The 17,800-nt window shown below is 33.6% G+C and overlaps 1 protein-coding gene across 7 annotated transcripts in view; it reads left to right on the top strand.

The window, feature by feature from the left end:
• The window catches only part of WASF1 (WASP family member 1), a 70,781-nt gene extending 53,401 nt beyond the window's left edge, over positions 1–17,380 (top strand). For 4 of the 7 annotated variants that reach the window (XM_086707569.1, XM_086707570.1, XM_086707575.1 and 1 more), the window contains 7 exons: positions 4,168–4,302; positions 8,701–8,854; positions 9,894–10,038; positions 11,500–11,672; positions 13,530–13,709; positions 14,796–15,424; positions 16,514–17,380. In XM_086707569.1, coding sequence (XP_086563695.1) covers positions 4,168–4,302; positions 8,701–8,854; positions 9,894–10,038; positions 11,500–11,672; positions 13,530–13,709; positions 14,796–15,424; positions 16,514–16,671 — 1,574 coding nt within the window. In that variant the 3' untranslated portion in view covers positions 16,672–17,380. The remainder of the gene's footprint in view (positions 1–4,167; positions 4,303–8,700; positions 8,855–9,893; positions 10,039–11,499; positions 11,673–13,529; positions 13,710–14,795; positions 15,425–16,513) is intronic. The other 3 variants (XM_086707574.1, XM_086707572.1, XM_025925513.2) reach the window with 3 other exon arrangements.
• Positions 17,381–17,800: the final 420 nt, after the last annotated feature.

The following is a 17,800-nucleotide window of genomic DNA, read 5'->3' as shown; positions in this document are numbered from 1 at the left end:
TTAAAAGACATTTGCTGACCTTTTTTTTTTTTTGACCTATCACTAATTGAATCTAACGTAACATGACTTCATATAACATTTGTATTACTATGTGTACATGAGTACATCAGTTAATATTAAAATATATATTAAGAGCGTAGAAATGACATTAACAAATTTAGTTAAAGTATTTCTTAAAATGAATTTTGGATCTACTACAGGCGTGTTGTTTTAGGTATATTCCCAATAAGAACTAATAAAATGATTAAGAGTGTTCATTTCTGTACTAACCCGTTTTGTATATAACCTAAAGATGAAGATGTAAGGAACATTCAAGTCTGGTATAGTTCCTATAAACATCATCTATCAACAAGCATGTGGTCATATTGTAGCCAAGCTCCAAAAATAGAAATACTTTGTAAAAATATAACTAAATTAGGTTTTCGGTGCTTCACGTTTGGAATCAAGAGACCATTGTAGACATTTTCTAAGCAGTTTGTAGAGATTCAAAAACAAGAAAAACCATAAAATACTGTAGCAAGGTATAGCAATAGTTTACTGCCCTGGAATTAACCTCTCTGGCGGCTTTCCCACTTGACATATTTGGGCATGTAGAATTAAATTTAAAAGGCCCCTAGGTACCCAAAATAAACAAGCCCATGCACTAAAGATTATGCACATAAAATAATCAATTGATCCTTCTCTCAGAGCCTGTTTACACTTACTTAGCTAGTTCATACAGGTTTGGTGATCTGGTTCCCAAACATTTATGCTTCAGAGCATTAAAAGAGGAGGTATTGGGGAGATAAAAATAGAAGCAGGTATTACCTAAGCCAGCCAAAAGAAGTCCTTTACAGCAAAGGAAGAAGTGACGTAAGGAGAGAAGCAATATAAAAACCAGAAAGAGGCCCTTTCACGTAGAAGCAGATATTCTTACACATCTCAAGGCTGCTTTCTAGCTTAGAACATTTTGATTTCAGAATCATCACTAAGTTCTCAAGAAAAGGTTAAATTATGTTTAATTTTGTATTTCTACTTAAGACAGGGAAGTTTAGAATAGATTTTACATCAGCATTCATCCAAAATAGTTAAAGTAATTAGTTCATTAAATAATCTCTGAATTACCTAGTAAACTTGGCTATCCAAAATGGTTCTAGGTCATTGAGGTGTTCACTTAACCAAAAGCGTTAACAGAACGCAGCAATAAAGGTAAACTGCAGAGCTTGGTCGTGGCTTAGGGGACATCCTCCTGACTTCTTCCCCACAAAATGTTTTCCCTAGTAGAACACAATTTATAAAAGATAATATATAATTACTGAAGACATAGAATTCACTTTCTATAAATTTCTTCTGTTATACTAAAATTCTTTCCCATCTTATTATTGTTTTACTTAATGACCATTGGGACTCTAATTACCTGAGGAATCTTTTACCATTCTCTTTTCCCAAGGCCATTCTTCTGTTGAATACAGCCAGTTCATGCTACCAAGATGAGTTGATAGAGCCTAAATTTGACAGATAGATAGCAAGTAGGAGGGAGGATAAATAGATTGGCTTGATAAGACTAATTAGAAACACAGACAATGACAGATAACACTGAATACTTTGCTGTGTGATAAAGCTACAAGGTTCTTGTCTGAAGAGTATACCCCATTTGAATTGAAGAGTTGAGTATGATAAGTACTGAAGTTATTCTGAACGGTGTGATCATGTATATAATTAAAATCATGAGTTTTAGATTATAGGAACTGAGAAAAGAGAGATAAGCATAAGGTGAAGTCATTAGAGGAGACCTGCTGAATGAAATGTGAATTGAATTGGGCCTTTAAGGAACAAAAGAATTTGGAAAATGGAGAGGAATGAGGAAGGAAGGCATTTTTAGCTTGCATGAAGAATTAGGTAAATGAATAGAGGCAAAAATAAAAATGTTAGGGGGATTAAAGGGACAGGTGATGTGGGATGCTATGTATGGTGGACACTGATTTTGGAAGACATAGAATTTTAGTTGAGAAGATTTAGTTTTAACATCATAGATGATAAGTGGTAAGGAAACCAAGTAGGTTCTTAAATAGGTAAGTAGTATAATACTTCTAAGCTTAGTTCAAATTCATATACATGCCCAGTCAGTTTTACATTGCAAATTTTATTCCTTTCACCTCGAAGAAAAGGAGGTAGATGTGGAAAGTAAGAAAGGATGTGAAAAGAGAACAGATGGGATGTTTATTTTATCCACTGATACATTAGCACTTAAACCCGTAGTGGGGAGGAGCATAGACTCTTACTTAAAAATCTGTTGAAAAACTGTGGGCTCTCTCTTTAGAAAAATGCAAATATATTTTTAAAAAATCTGTGTATAATTTCCATTGGTTTAAATTAAGGATCCTTGTATTAAACTAAGCTCTTTTAGGGATGAAATTGTCTCTTCTGTTCCTAGCCTTTGTATCCTTAATGTTTGTTGAAAAAAATGAATGGCTTTATACCTGCCCTTTCTTACAGTTGGGATGCTTTCCTTATCTGCCAGAGAAACTGTCTCTGGAAGCATCTCAGACACCATCCCACATTCAAAATTAGGTGCATCTTACCTAATTTGTGTTCTGTGGCTCTTACCTTGTATATAGTAAGAGCTGCCTATTGTTGACCTCCTACCCTGTACGTGGAACTCTGCCAGGTCCTTTGTTCACTGTGTCTCCTTTCCTTATAAATTCTTTTTGAAGCAGATATTTTTATCCCTATTTTACAGGTGTGAGGAAATTGATACCAAGGTCTCAAAGTGAATGGAACAAAGATTTGGACTTATTTATTAAATTGCTTTTCATATTTGTTTAGATGTCTGTTTCTCCCTCTTGTTCAAAACTCATCAATGGCAGAGACCTTCTTCCATCATTTTTATATCTCCAGGGTCTGGTACAAGGTCTGGCACATAAGACATTTTCAGTCTATTTGGTTTAAAGATATATGTGAGTAAATGAATATATACAAAACTATTCATTTTTATATTTTTATAGAAACATTAAAGTTCTTAATTTAATATAGAGAGATTGAAGTTCTGATTTTTTTTCTTAAAGACCATAGAATCTTCTAGGCCAGGAATTTTATGTTTTACTTTTTGGTGCCTTCGGTAGGTCATACACCTGCCTGGCACAAGGTGAGCTCTCATTAAATGTTTGTTGATTTAACAGATATTATATTTAAATACTTTGAAAAAAAGGCACAGGGTGAGCTCTCATTAAATGCTTGTTGATTTAACAGATATTATATTGAAATACCTTGGAATAAATGCAATATTATTCAAATATAAACTAGTGAGATTAGTGAATTCTTTTAATAAATATTAATTACCTCTGTCTCAGGAACTGTCTGAAAAGAGTTTACTATGGAGCTAGACTTAACCTATACAGTATGCTTGGGTCTAAAATGTCTTAATTTAGCAAGACTGTCAATTTTTTTTATTCAAAGGTGTACATAGTAATTGACTCATCTTTATATTGTAAGTATGCATTACTTTATATGTTCTAAATACACTGAATATTTTTCATTATAGATTGCCTAAACTTCTCCCTGGCTTACTTACTAGATAGAAATTTCTGTTTTTTTCTCCTTTTATAATAGGAGTATTTTCTCTTATTCTTTTCAGTAATAGAAATTTATATGACTAGAGAAAATACAGCGATTTTAGATTTAGGATTATTTTTTTAAGAAACTAGATAGAACATGAAAATATAAAATACCTCACAAATTTTCAGAATGTACGTTTTGGGCATATCTGAGACTGGTCTTCTGCTGGGCTTATGAAGACTCTTAGATTCTGTCAGTTGGCCTGAAATTCAATTCTAGTGTAGAGTTTATTTATGAACACTGATTTAAAAGATATATTATTTGTATGTACTTTTTCATCATAGCGTTCTCTAACCCTCACCAGATGGGTAGATACGGATAAAGCAGGTAGAGTATTTGCATTTTAGGCATAAGTCACGTAGCAGGATGTGGTAGAACTAGTGTTTAAAACCAGATTTCCCAGGGTTTATGTTTTATCACTTTGTCTCAATTCATTTACTTTTAGGCTAGGGTTGTATAAACTAGTTCCAAATAAATGTCAAATTCATTAGGATAGCACTTTTAAATGTTAAATTGTTTGATATTTATCTCTCATCACATTAAATTTATGGTATATGTTTCATTTTTGCCTAGGTAAGTATGCTGAAGATATATTTGGAGAATTGTTCAATGAGGCACATAGTTTTTCCTTCAGAGTTAACTCATTGCAAGAACGTGTGGACCGTTTATCTGTTAGTGTTACACAGCTTGACCCTAAGGAAGAAGAATGTAAGTTTACTCATATTATATTTTCTATCACATATGTATTTTGAGTTTGGTGAGATGAGCAATATATTTAAAAACAGTATTAAACACAAATTTATCACAAGTCTTTTTTACCGATGACCTTTGATGTACCTGTTGTAATTATCTATAAATACCGTTAGTGTGACTCTTCTGGCCTTTCTATTCTCTTTTTCTTTTTTGCCTCTTTTCTTTGTATATTAAATAGCTTTTAATTTTTTGACCTAAAATTTTTAACCAGACCTTTTCTCCATTCTTTTTTCCTTTATAATTTATTTGTATACTTCTGTCCTAGAAATAAGTTATTGGAAAATTACTTGAAATTTTAGGTTTGATTCCTTAAGAATGTAATTCCTTTTAATATTCTTTTGTGTGTGCATATTAAATTGATGAACTCTGATCTAATTGTTTGAATGTTACTCCCCACCTTAAATGAACATTTCCCAAAAAACCCAAATTGCCAATATGTTGGATAAAAGTATTCTATACTAAGTATTAAACCAGGGATATCAGAGAAGAAAAACAATACATTACAGGCTGACATAATGGTAAAAACTTTAGTGGTAAGATGACATTTTATACTTTGATAGAATACATTGAATGCTGTTGTGTCTCAAATTCCTCTTTTTGATTTTTTGGGTTCTTTTTCCTTATACAAAAAGAAATGAAACTATTTAGAACATAATTTACAGTTATTTTCCCTAGAGAATTATTATTAAATAATATATATAGAATATCTCTTATATCCCTTTCTTCAAAATATTTTTTTGTTGAATAACATTTTTAGTATAAGTACAAGGTATATAACATACCTAAATTTGAATAAAAATAATAGAAGATATCACTGGAAAAAGTAGAATGTAATGGTAGATATCTTCATGATAGAACCAACTTCCATGCATACATACATATATATATATATATATATATTTTTTTTTAATATAACTTCTTGTCAAGTTAGCTAACATACAGTGTATATGGTATGCTCTTGGCTTTGGGAGTAGATTCCCATGATTCATCACTTACATAAAATACCTAGTGCTCATCCCAGCTTCTTTTTATGTAACCTAATTAAAACCTAAATAAGTAAAGGTAAATACTTGTCATATTAAGTTTCTACTGCTTGCAAATATATAAGTTCATAGGTCTGGATATGATTTTCTTATCAAAATAGAACTTTTTTTTTTCTTAAACAGCTTTATTGACATGTATTTCATACACCCTACAATGAACCTGTCTGACATTAAAGTGTACAATTCAGTGGTTTTTAGTATATTCACAGTTAACGCAACTATCACCATAATCAATTTTAGAACATTTTCATCACTCAAAAAAGAAACCGTATACCCATTTGCAGTTACTCCCTAAATCCTCTTTCCCCCAGCTTCTAGCAGTTACTAATCTACTTTCAAGTAGAAAATCTATTTTCAAGTCCCATGGATTTGCCTATTCTAGACATTTCTTATGAATGGAATAATACAGTACGTGACCTTTAGTGATTGACTTCTTTCCTTTAGCATGTTTTTAATATTGCTGCATGATGTAGAATGTATTTGCATTTCCCTGATGACTAATGATGTTGAGCATTTTCTCAAGGCTTATAGCCATGTAGAGACAAGTTATCCAGCAGGAAGTAGTAGAGCCAGGATTTAAAACTAGGGTTTAACTGGCTTATCAGACATGTGTGTATCTTCTTTGGAGGTCCTTTCCCCATTTTTAAATTAGAATATTTTTCTTTTTGTTGTTGAGTTATAAGAATTCTGTATACGTTCTTGATTTAAGTCCCTTCTCAGATGCATGATTTGCAAATATTACCCCCCATTCTGTGAGTGGTTTTTGTTAGTGATATCCTTTGAAGCATGTATATGTGTATTAACTACACTTCATGAAATTCTTGAAATAATTGCTAGTGGTGAAAAAATATTTTATGACCATACTTTTAAATATATCATTTACATTCAAACTTTTCAAAGTTAAACGTTTAAGTTATAAATATATGCCATCTAATAATACAAGAATACAGAGATAGTTCATATATGTAACAGAAATAAAAATTAACAGTTTCAAACTACTGTTAAATTTTAACAAATATCTTAGCACTCCAATTGAAATTGAAAACAAAAATATACGTAATAGTTAAATAACTTTAAAGATATGTTTAAGTATTTAAAAAAATCTTAATGTGCCAATAACCATCAGAATTGTTTATAATTTCCTTTAAGCTTATGGCGAACATTGGAGAAGGATTCAGAATCTAAAAGCTGAATTGCTTAATTTGATACTATTTTAGGGATATTGTATAGAAGTGTTCAAAGCTATTTAACCTAGATTTTTAAACTCAGTAAGAGTTCACGTAAAGTAATATTATGAATATAATACTTAAATTACAGAGTGTAATATTAATATTTTTGTTTTCAAATTACTAGTAAATCATTTAAGTAATGGTGAGAACTACCAATATAATTTAGAAAGTGTGTAAAAAAAATGAGTTTTTAAACAAAGACCTATACTATTGTATTTAATTATGTTTACAAATATTGTGTTGACTTACTGTTACATAGTACTATTTAAATATCAGATGTTGTTTTGGTAACTGAAAGGCTTTTGTCTTAGTGACCTGTTAATAAGACAAATGGTAAATGAGAGCAGTTGAAGATAGAAAAGTGCTTATTACATTATATGTTCTCTCCTTGAGTAAGACCGTTTGGGGAGACTAAACACTAGGTTCCATCTTGGTTATATACTTATGGTAAATAAGTGGAGTGGGAGAGTGGCAAGAATTGGTCCATTTTGATTGTAGAAAACAGAGGCCACATCTGATGGGAGCCAGAGAACAGCATGTATTGTTAGGGTGAAAGGGTCAGTCTCAAAGGCAGACAGGTCTGGGTTTTCTAATCCGACTCTGCTGCTTATTTTGCCTTTGGCCAGTTATGTAATGTTTCCTAGTCTTGGTTTTCTTATCTTTAAAATGGAATAATAACATCTATTTTCATTGAATAAATAAAAAAATAAAATAAAAATTATTGAGAACATCTCGCACCTAGAGCCTGTATTCATTAAATATCTTTTACATCACTCGTTAGTAATGATGAGAAAAAATTTTTTTCCTTCTCTGAATTTTATTTTGATGTTTTAAGTGTGTTACAAATCATACAGCAGAGAAATTGCTGGGAATGTAGTCATGATGTGGCCATTGTAGAGCCATGCTGCTCCAGCTATTCCATAGATCTGAATATTCATGCTGAGTGAATACTTGTGAGGATGGTAGAGATACTGTTTTAGGGAGAAGAATAGTTTACGAATTGTTTAAAGAAAAGTTTAAGAACTTCTATGGCATAAAGCATTTATCTGTATACTTAAAAGCCATATTAATTAAATATGTAAGAATCACCTACTTTTTCAATATCAGAAAGTCATCCTAAGAGTTAAGAATGTACTAATTTGGTACATTTCTGGGGTGCCTGGGTGGCTTAATCAGTTGAGCTTCCAACTTCAGCTCAGGTCATGGTTTTGTGGTTCTTGAGGTAGAGCCCTGCATCAGGCTCTGTGCTGACAGCTCAGAGCCTGGAGCCTGCTTCAGATTCTGTCTGTCTGTCTCTCTCTCTCTCTCTGCCCTTCCCCCACTCACACTCTGTCTCTCGCTCTCAAAAATAAATAAACATTTAAAAAAATGGAAAAAGATTTTATACATTTCTTATTTTAACATGCTGCATGCGTCAAAAGAAAATGAGTAAATGAAGTTATTTTATGCTAGTGTGCAAGACAGTCTTAGTCTTAGCTCATAGCTAAGTAGAGATTCTTATAGTATGAGATAAAAGATAAGTGAAATAGATGATGATATAGATTGCCCAGTACTTGAAAATATTTTCTTTATGGTAAAGTATGTTTTAAGTTTATAGCGTATGTATAATATTTATAGTCTAGCTAGCATAGAGGTCAATATAGCCAAGAATGCAACTGAGGACTAAGTAATTCCTTCAGTGTTATTGGTATAAGCTAAATAAAAGTAATAAAGAGAAATGAGAGAAAAAGATTATTTAAAAAAGAAAGAAGAGGATGTAGGTTAGTAGGGGGTAGTGATGGCAAGTAGAGAAAAGTGACAGGTATTTTCGGTGGGAAATACAGATATGCTTCAGGCATCATTACAGCCTTTTGAGCCCTAGAAATCAAAGGTGCACTGAAACGTATCTGATTGGGAAGATCAGAGACAAAATGATATTGGGACATAATGATAGAGCACTTAAAATGTGGTTCCTGATTCTCAAGCCACTACAGTCACAACTTCCTGAACCATGCTGACTCTTAAACACAGTATGTGAATTTGTCCTAATGTTAAATCCACTTAGTAAAATAAATAAAATACATTTTTGATTTTTGTTTTAGTGTCTTTGCAAGATATAACAATGAGAAAAGCTTTCCGAAGTTCTACGATTCAAGATCAGCAGCTTTTCGACCGCAAGACTTTGCCTATTCCATTACAGGAGACGTATGATGTTTGTGAACAGCCTCCACCTCTCAATATACTCACTCCGTATAGGTCAGTGGGCTAATAAATATGAAGGCTGGCTATTTACTTTCATACTGCATATTCAGATAGGTAGCAGTCTACCTTTATATGCTAAATCCCCAAATATGCTTTATGTCACTGGGCTTTTGATCAACACAGAGAACCCTCTTTATCCATCACCCTTAGAAAACTTGTGCTTTATTCACTACATACGTTCCCAAGGTTCTGGCATACAAAAGATGAGACTTACTCAAGGGAGTTGTTTTGAGACACAAGGAGTTGTTATTGTCTTTTTAATGTAATATCTGGTCAGATGAAAAATAAAAAGGGCCCAAAATTCCACCACACTAACAAAATTAATATCATTTTTGCTTGCTCATATCTACTCTTGATCTATATGCATTAAGCTTTTACATAATGAATATGTAGTATCTATTTTAAAAATGTTTTTTACCATTTAAAATAAAATCTGGAATTATTCAGGCTTTCTTTGGGGGTAGTTCCACATGATTTGTTAAATGGGTAATTTAAGATACACCACACATATCCTGAATAAAATAGTATTCAGATACTTATTTGAAGCGGTTTTATCAGTGTGCAAGTCATTGGATAAAATAACTGTTACTACTAGCATGACAATTAAAGGAAATGTGGGGAGCGGGGAGGTTCGTAAGGTAATAAGTAAACTACAGTATTGGCAGAAACTCTTTGTATATCTCCATTGTAAATGGTATTATTGTCTTTTCAGGCTTTTATCTTTGGCAGAACCTTTTGTAATTACTGGAATTCCCCAGAGGACTTGTAGAAAAGTTGGTATTCAGCACTAGTTAGAGATGAAAATTGTCCAGCTGTTCTTCAGATTAGTAACACCATCTCTGAAAAACTCCTGGGTTTCCATTTTCCTTAGTTTTTTGTCTGATTTGTGAGAATATTGATGCAGTATTCTTATTTCGTCAATATTTTTACACATTCTGTATTTCACTGATAGGAAAAACATTTTAGTAAAATTATTCTGATTGCCTCTCTAAGTCTTACTGATAAATGTTCTAATTGATATTTTTTATTTCAGAGATGATGGTAAAGAAGGTTTGAAATTTTATACCAATCCTTCATATTTCTTTGATCTATGGAAAGAAAAAATGTTGCAAGATACAGAGGATAAGAGGAAGGAAAAGAGGAAACAGAAGGTATTACAAGAGATTGAAAAAATTGAAGTTAGTTTTCATGTATTTGTGTTTTGTTGCATACTGGAACTTTATTAATCTTGTATTTTGTCGGTTTTATACTGAAGTCTTCATAACCACACAGGAGGATCACAGACTAATTGGGGAACAGATGAGCAATCAGATTCTTATATTATGGCATGATAAGTGCCATAACAGAGGTATGCATGGAAGGTTTAGGTAGCACAGAACTACCTGCTTTAGCCAGAGAACAGGGTTGGTAAATGCTTTCAGCAAAGCTTATAATAAATTTCAAAGAACAATTAGGAATTAAGTGGACCAGAGAAGAGAAGGGCATTCTGGCAAGAAGGGATGAAGGAATATTTTGCAGATATTGGCAAAGTAGATTAAGCTAATATTTTCTTAACACAGATCATATCCTAAATGTTTTGGAAAGATTATTTTAGTCTCCCTAAATTCCTGTTATCTGTCTGCTGTGTTATCATATTCTACTTTGTAATAAACATTTGGATCTGTTTTATTCCATGTTGATGAGAACTAGAAGTAAAGAGGGAAGGAAAATTGGATTTAGGCAGAATTATGAAAGATGCAAAATCTGTTCTCATCATCCCTCTGTTTCTTCTGTAGCTATCTCTTCTCTCCTCCCTTTTCCCCATAATGCCTTCATGTTATTATTTTCTGTACTAGACAGTATCCCAGTGTTCTAGCCGAAGTTTGCAAACTGGTGACTGGCAGCTCAGAGTATGCCTGCAGTCACTGTTTTGTTGGACAAACACAGTGGTTTTAAAATTTTTGAACTGGAAAGCCTTAGTTGGACATGCTTGTTTAGTCACTGTAGTCCCCATCTTATGCCCAACTTTCTTGATTCACGTATGTGATCTGCTTAGCCCCTTTGGGCATTTGACTTCATTACACCTACTCTAGACCCCTCTCTGCTTTTTCCCACAGTTTGATTTATTTTCTGTTTTGTTTTTTGAAAATCCTGTTTCCTGTTGAGTGATACAGTTATAATGAGTTAATTGGATGTTTGGATTTTTTCTAATGTATTGGCTGGCTAATTGGTCACTTTCCAGATTACATAGCCTTAATAAATTTCCAGGTTTTGGTTAAAGGTAGGCAGTGCCATTAATGGTAGAAATTTCACTCATTATAGTAAAAACTAATAGATGTGGGAGCAGAGTTGGTGAATCTGTTTTTCATCTGGAAGGACTTTCTGACCTCAAATTTTATTATTTAGGCATACTATTTTTATCTGGTGCATGAATTCAAATTAGAAGTTAAAGAAACATGACAAGAAACTGGGATTACAAGCAAACTAACTAAGATTTAACTCTGAACATACAAATGAACTGTCTCTGTGTTACTTTAACTATATTATGATGGCATTGTCTTTTTCAGTATTAATGTTAGAATTTTATTTTGATTGTTATAACTTCTTTTTAAAAACTTAGCACTTCAGCATTTGGCTTTGTTTCAATACATCTGTTATAGCAGAAAAATCTAGATCGTCCTCATGAACCAGAAAAAGTGCCAAGAGCACCTCATGACAGGCGGAGAGAATGGCAGAAGCTGGCCCAAGGTCCAGAGCTGGCTGAAGATGATGCTAATCTCTTACATAAGCATATTGAAGTTGCTAATGGCCCAGCCTCTCATTTTGAAACAAGGTTTCTTTTCTTTTTTTGTTTTTTAACAAAATTAATGATAAAATACTGGCTTTATTTCTAATATCTGTGCCTCTTAAGTCTTAAAGTCCTGAACTGTTGAACCAGCTACTTTAGCTATAGAAATCATTTTGAAACCCTGACCACTGTGAGCCTACTAAAGTCTGATCATGGGCAGGTCATTTTCACACCTGGATTTTAGTTTTGTCATCTATAGAAAGAGGTGGTTGGAGGAGATGATATGATCTTCAGGGTTTCATATGAATTCTCAGCTCTCTGTCAGTATTTCAGGCAGAGTCTGCTAGAACTTCATAGTAGAGCAATGGGGTCTGGAATTTCTTTTTGAAATATTACAGATTCACTACATATAAAATAGGAACTGAGAAAGGGTAATATTTTGTTTCTTTTTCTTTCTCCTGACTTCCTTTCTATGCCACATCTCCCACCTCAGTTATATCAGGACTTTTTAAACAAAATCACTCATCCCCTTTTGCAGAGCTATAGAACAGGTCTTTTTCCTTGCTCAGTAGCCAGGGGGCCCCATCTGAGTAACATGCTACCCTAATAAACATTATACTAGCATCTCTCTGTGAAGAAATTTGTGTATAGTTGACTGATTATAGTTATTATTGTATATGTTATAATTATTGATTTTTTAATGGAAAAAGCGCTTAAAGTTTTCTTTGGAATAATACATGTAAACTATTAGGCCAGTATCTTAGCCAATTTAGGAGTAATACACATGTAAGATATTTATATGCATTGTTGAAAGAATTGAGATTTATTTTTTTAAATAATAATCTATAGATAAACACTGATTTTTACTGCTGTTAAGTAGTTACAGTATTACCAGCATTACCTGATCCAGTACTATAAGTACAATTTAGTTGATTCTTGAACAACAAGGGAGTTAGGGGCACCAATCCCTTGTGCAGTTGAAAATCCACATGTAACTTTTGGCTATCCAAAATTTAGCTACTAATAGCTTACTGTTGACTGGGGAGCCTTACTGAGAACATAAATAATCCATAACACATATTTTGTATGCTATGTGTATTGTATACTGTATTCTTACAACAAAGCTACAGAAAAAATGTTAAGAAAATGATACGGAAAATACATTTACAGTGCTTTACTGTAAAAAATCCTTATATAAGTGGGCCTGCTCAGTTCAAACCTGTGTTCAAAGTCAGCTGTAGTTTCTAATTTGTTTTGTGTACATGTGTCCCCAGCATGCGCTACAATCAGCAAATATTTATAAAACCTTCACATGCTCAAGGTATCTAAAATTTTGCTTAAATCTGATCTTATGTCATTTGTTGCTTTGTTACTCAGTTATTTTCTGAGTACCCTAACACCTTTGAAAACATCAAAAAGACAAAACAATGTAGTTAGTCATCCTTGTGGTGCTAGTATCATGGAGGCCTTTCTCGCTGATACAAGATACTTGGAAGTCATTTAGGTTTAAGACTCCAGTTTTCATATTCTAGCTTTTTGTCATTGGCATCTTGTTTAAAAAAATGAAACAGAGGGGTATATAGCTTTGAACACAATTTACTGAAAAGTTAATTTTGTTTATGAGATTCTATATGTAATACTTTCTATCCTTGTGAATTGAATTAGTATTATATTATGAAATAATAAAATAACTGCAAGGAAAGGTTACATTATGAGCAGCATTCTTTGTTTGAAAAGCAAGATAAATGTAACAAATTTCTGAAGTTTCATAATAGTGATTAAAACGTTGGCATTCAAAAGATAAAGCTTAAATGTCTCCTGTACCACACTTTATACCATTAATAATTCAAGAAAAATACACTGATACTGTATTTTTTTTTTTTTTTTTTTTTTTTTTTTTAGACCTCAGACATATGTGGATCATATGGATGGCTCTTACTCACTTTCTGCCTTGCCATTTAGTCAGATGAGTGAACTTCTGACTAGAGCTGAGGAAAGGGTCTTAGTCAGACCACATGAACCTCCTCCACCCCCACCAATGCATGGAGCAGGAGATGCGAAACCCATACCCACCTGTATCAGGTATGTTGGGACAGGCATTTGATGTTGCTTCTCAGGGGTTGGTAACCTTTTTCTTGAAAGGATCAGCTAGCAAGTGTTTTAGGCTTTGTGGGCATTACAGTTTCTGTCACAACTACTCAACTCTGCCACTGTTGCATGAAAACAGCCATGGACTATACATAAATGACTATTTGTGTTCCAGCTAAACCTTATTTACAAAAACAGGGAGCAATTCGGATTTGACCTGTGGGATGTAATTTGCCAGCCTCTGATAAGAGCTGACCCGTACTCTTGGGAAAAATGTAGCTAATGAGAATTCACTTTAAAGATTAGAGTGTCTTTCATTTTATTATACCTTTATTATCAAGCACATGATGTGTAGTATATTAATAAAAATTAAGAATTTTTAGAATGTGGTAAGGGACTAAGAAATGGGAACTAAAGATATGATTATGAGTGTTAACTTGGTATTAGGGGGAATACTTTGAGAATTTGAGAGAGAATAAGCAATTGCTCATAATTTTCAGTAAAGCAGTTTTGAAGTTTATTATAAAATTTTTAATAGGTAAATAGAGATCAGCTTTATAATTTTCAGTTAAAAAGATCAACCTTCTATCACTGAATCACTCAATGTTCCATCCTCAGGAAGGGTTGACAGTCCTAATTTTCCTTTTGTGGTTTGTAATTAGTTGTTATTGATTTTACTGAAATGACATAATGAGTCTTAATAGCTTCAATATAAATACAGCATTGTAATGACCACAGGTATTGCTGCAAATATTGTAATGTGATAAATGTTGAGTCATTATAAAGACTCCTATCACAGCATAGAATTGAGCCTTTTATTTATCAAAGTAAGCATAAAATGCTTGAGTGTATTCTGACAGGTGCATGAAAGGACGAGACCATCTGGAATCTTAGAAATGAAAGCAACACCCATTAATTTTCTTGGCATATTCATTCCATCCTAAATACTGAAGAATTTTTAATTTCTATACGATCATGTTAATACATCTACCTTGATATCATTTTTGATAGTCATAATATGTGTCATGCGGTTCGGTTTTTCTCTTTGAGTAACTTGCTAGGGTTTCTTTATCATTTCAGTTCTGCTACAGGTTTGATAGAAAATCGCCCTCAGTCACCAGCTACAGGCAGGACACCTGTGTTTGTGAGCCCTACCCCCCCGCCTCCTCCACCACCTCTTCCATCTGCCTTGTCAACTTCTTCATTAAGAGCTTCAATGACTTCAACTCCTCCCCCACCAGTACCTCCCCCACCTCCACCTCCAGCCACTGCTTTGCAAGCTCCAGCGGTACCACCGCCTCCAGCTCCTCTTCAGATTGCCCCTGGAGTTCTTCACCCAGCTCCTCCTCCAATTGCACCTCCTCTAGTACAGCCCTCCCCACCGGTAGCTAGAGCTGCCCCAGTATGTGAGACTGTACCAGTTCATCCACTCCCACAAGGTGAAGTCCAGGGGCTGCCTCCACCCCCACCTCCGCCTCCTCTGCCTCCACCTGGCATTCGACCATCGTCACCTGTCACAGTTGCCGCTCTTACTCATCCTCCCTCTGGGCTACATCCAGCTCCATCTACTGCCCCAGGTCCCCATGTTCCATTAATGCCTCCATCTCCTCCATCACAAGTTATACCTGCTTCTGAGCCAAAGCGTCATCCATCAACTCTACCTGTAATCAGTGACGCCAGGAGTGTCCTTCTGGAAGCAATACGAAAAGGTAACTTTCTCCAGGCCATTAAAAGCATTGCTATGGTAGCATTAGGAACTTTCTAAATATTTGGCACAATAACATTTTCTCATTAATAAAATTGTAGATGATCATATTTTTGCACAAGTGGTTTTTAGAAAGGAAAGCTATGTTCAACTTACATTTTTTTTAAGTTTCATTTATTTTGAGGGAGAGCACACGCGAGTAGGGGGAGACCAGCAGGCTCCATGCTGTCAGTGCAGAGCCCAACATGGGGCTCTATCTCACAAACTGTGAGATCATGATCTGAGCCAAAATCAAGAGTCAGATGCTCAACTGACTGAGCCATCCAGGTGCCCTTAACTTTTATTTTAAATCATTTGCCAGAGAAAATACTACATTTAATTATTTTATTTTCCTACTTGGGGATTCTTAAAATGTTTACTGAATGATTGAGAATATCAGACTTATAAGTTATAGAAAATTTAGTTAAAACCCTTTACGTTATGTTTAATATGTATGGTCACTCCTTTAAAAATGGTATTTTCTTCTGTAGTAAGGCTGTCCATTTGTTGTATCAGTGACACTTGCTCTACCAGATGCCTTTACAGGATTAAAGTTCCTCCCTTAGTAACCAAGGAAAGACTTCTCATATTCATTCATTTATTCAGCCGACATTTCCTAAGCACCTACTATAAGCCAAACACTGACAATATAGAATGAAAAATAGTGCCTTTCCCTCAAGTATTGGGGAGAGTAAAGCCACAGAAAACATACTCAACAATGTTTATTTGACCACTGGTTAACTTTTCGGGGGGCGTTGGGGGGGGGGGTTGGTGAGTAGAAAGGCACAGTAGACCATCATACCTAAATAAACTGTAGATATTCACCGGGATAGCTAGTAAGTTTGACCAACTAGTATTGCAGATAAGGAAAGAATTAATTGACCAAATTAATGTGATTCTAAATATGATCCCTTCAAATTCTTTTTAATAGATCTTGGTTTTTATTTTCCTCTTAGTATTTCTCACATGTATTTGATTTTATTCCAAAAAGATTAATAATATGATATATTTAGTATCTTGGCTTACAGTGAATGCTTTGGTTTTTCTCTATCAGGTATTCAGCTACGCAAAGTAGAAGAGCAGCGTGAACAGGAAGCTAAACACGAACGCATTGAAAATGATGTTGCCACCATCCTGTCTCGCCGCATTGCTGTGGAATATAGTGATTCAGAAGATGATTCAGAATTTGATGAAGTAGATTGGTTGGAGTAAGAAAAATACATTGATAAATATTACAAAACTGAATGCGAATGTCCTTTGTGGTGCTTGTTCTTTGAAAATGTTTGGTCATTCCAGTGTTTTGCTTTCTTTTCCTTATGATAAATAACACTTTTCCTCCATAATTTTTGATTTCTAAGAAAAATATTAGCATACACTTCAAACTAAATGTTTTACAGTGGCTTATCTTTTTTTATTTTTCCCTGAAAAGATAATTTGGTCAAATAAACCACTAAGTATTAAGCATGGACAGCTGTTGTTAGAGTAGCAGATTCAGTTTTTTGATATCTTAATTGTGCACTTTGTGAATTTTAATTTAAAGAAAGCAACTGAGATTGAAATCTTGAAGGCAGCTGTATCTATTAATGAGCCTTATTCCATTTTCTGATGTTTTACAAGAGGAAACACTGCCTTGATTATATGAATACACTCAGAAAGTACATTTAGCTAGTAGTATTGAATTCTCTTAAAGGAATGCTTGAATTTTTTTTTTTAGTTATTGTTTTACCGTTTTTAAATACTTGCCTTATTTGAATGTTTAGCAGTACCCCCTTCCCACTTATATATTGTGTGGTACGATTTTGCTTGCCTATAAGAGTTTAAAAAATTTCCATGTGAAATACTCAGACATAAACATACATGTAACTTACATTAACTGTTAAGAATAACAGTCTGATTTAATAAATGGTTCATTTTAAAGGTTCATGGGTGTTGTTCTTTGAATAAAACTATTTCTGATAATTTATCAAATATATATATAGTAGGTTTTAAATACATAGATAGTAAGTAAAAAACTTAAAAACCACTTAAGCATATAATTTCCTCTTAATTATACAGATTCATGTTGTCTTGTGTGGAGATAGCTATTACATCATTTTTTTTTCTAAGGTCACAAAATCAACATTTTTTTTTACAACTCCTTACGCTCTTAAATTAAAATCTCAATTTGCTGTCTAATTTCAGTACACCTTGCCTTCAGTTTAACGGCATTTTTGAAATATTTTGCAGTGATAAAGTGACTTGTTAGTGTTTACACAATCCAGATTCAAGGATGGAGGGAAAGCAGCATTTGTACTAGATTGTTTAATGTGAAGTTTTTGTAGCTGTACCATACATAAATGAC

This window comes from Puma concolor, chromosome B2 (genome assembly GCF_028749965.1).
Source record: "Puma concolor isolate L17-30 chromosome B2, mPumCon1.1.hap2, whole genome shotgun sequence".
Classification (NCBI taxonomy): domain Eukaryota; kingdom Metazoa; phylum Chordata; class Mammalia; order Carnivora; family Felidae; genus Puma; species Puma concolor.
The sequence above is the reverse complement of the archived record's forward strand: the minus strand, read 5'-3'. Positions and strand labels throughout refer to the sequence as shown.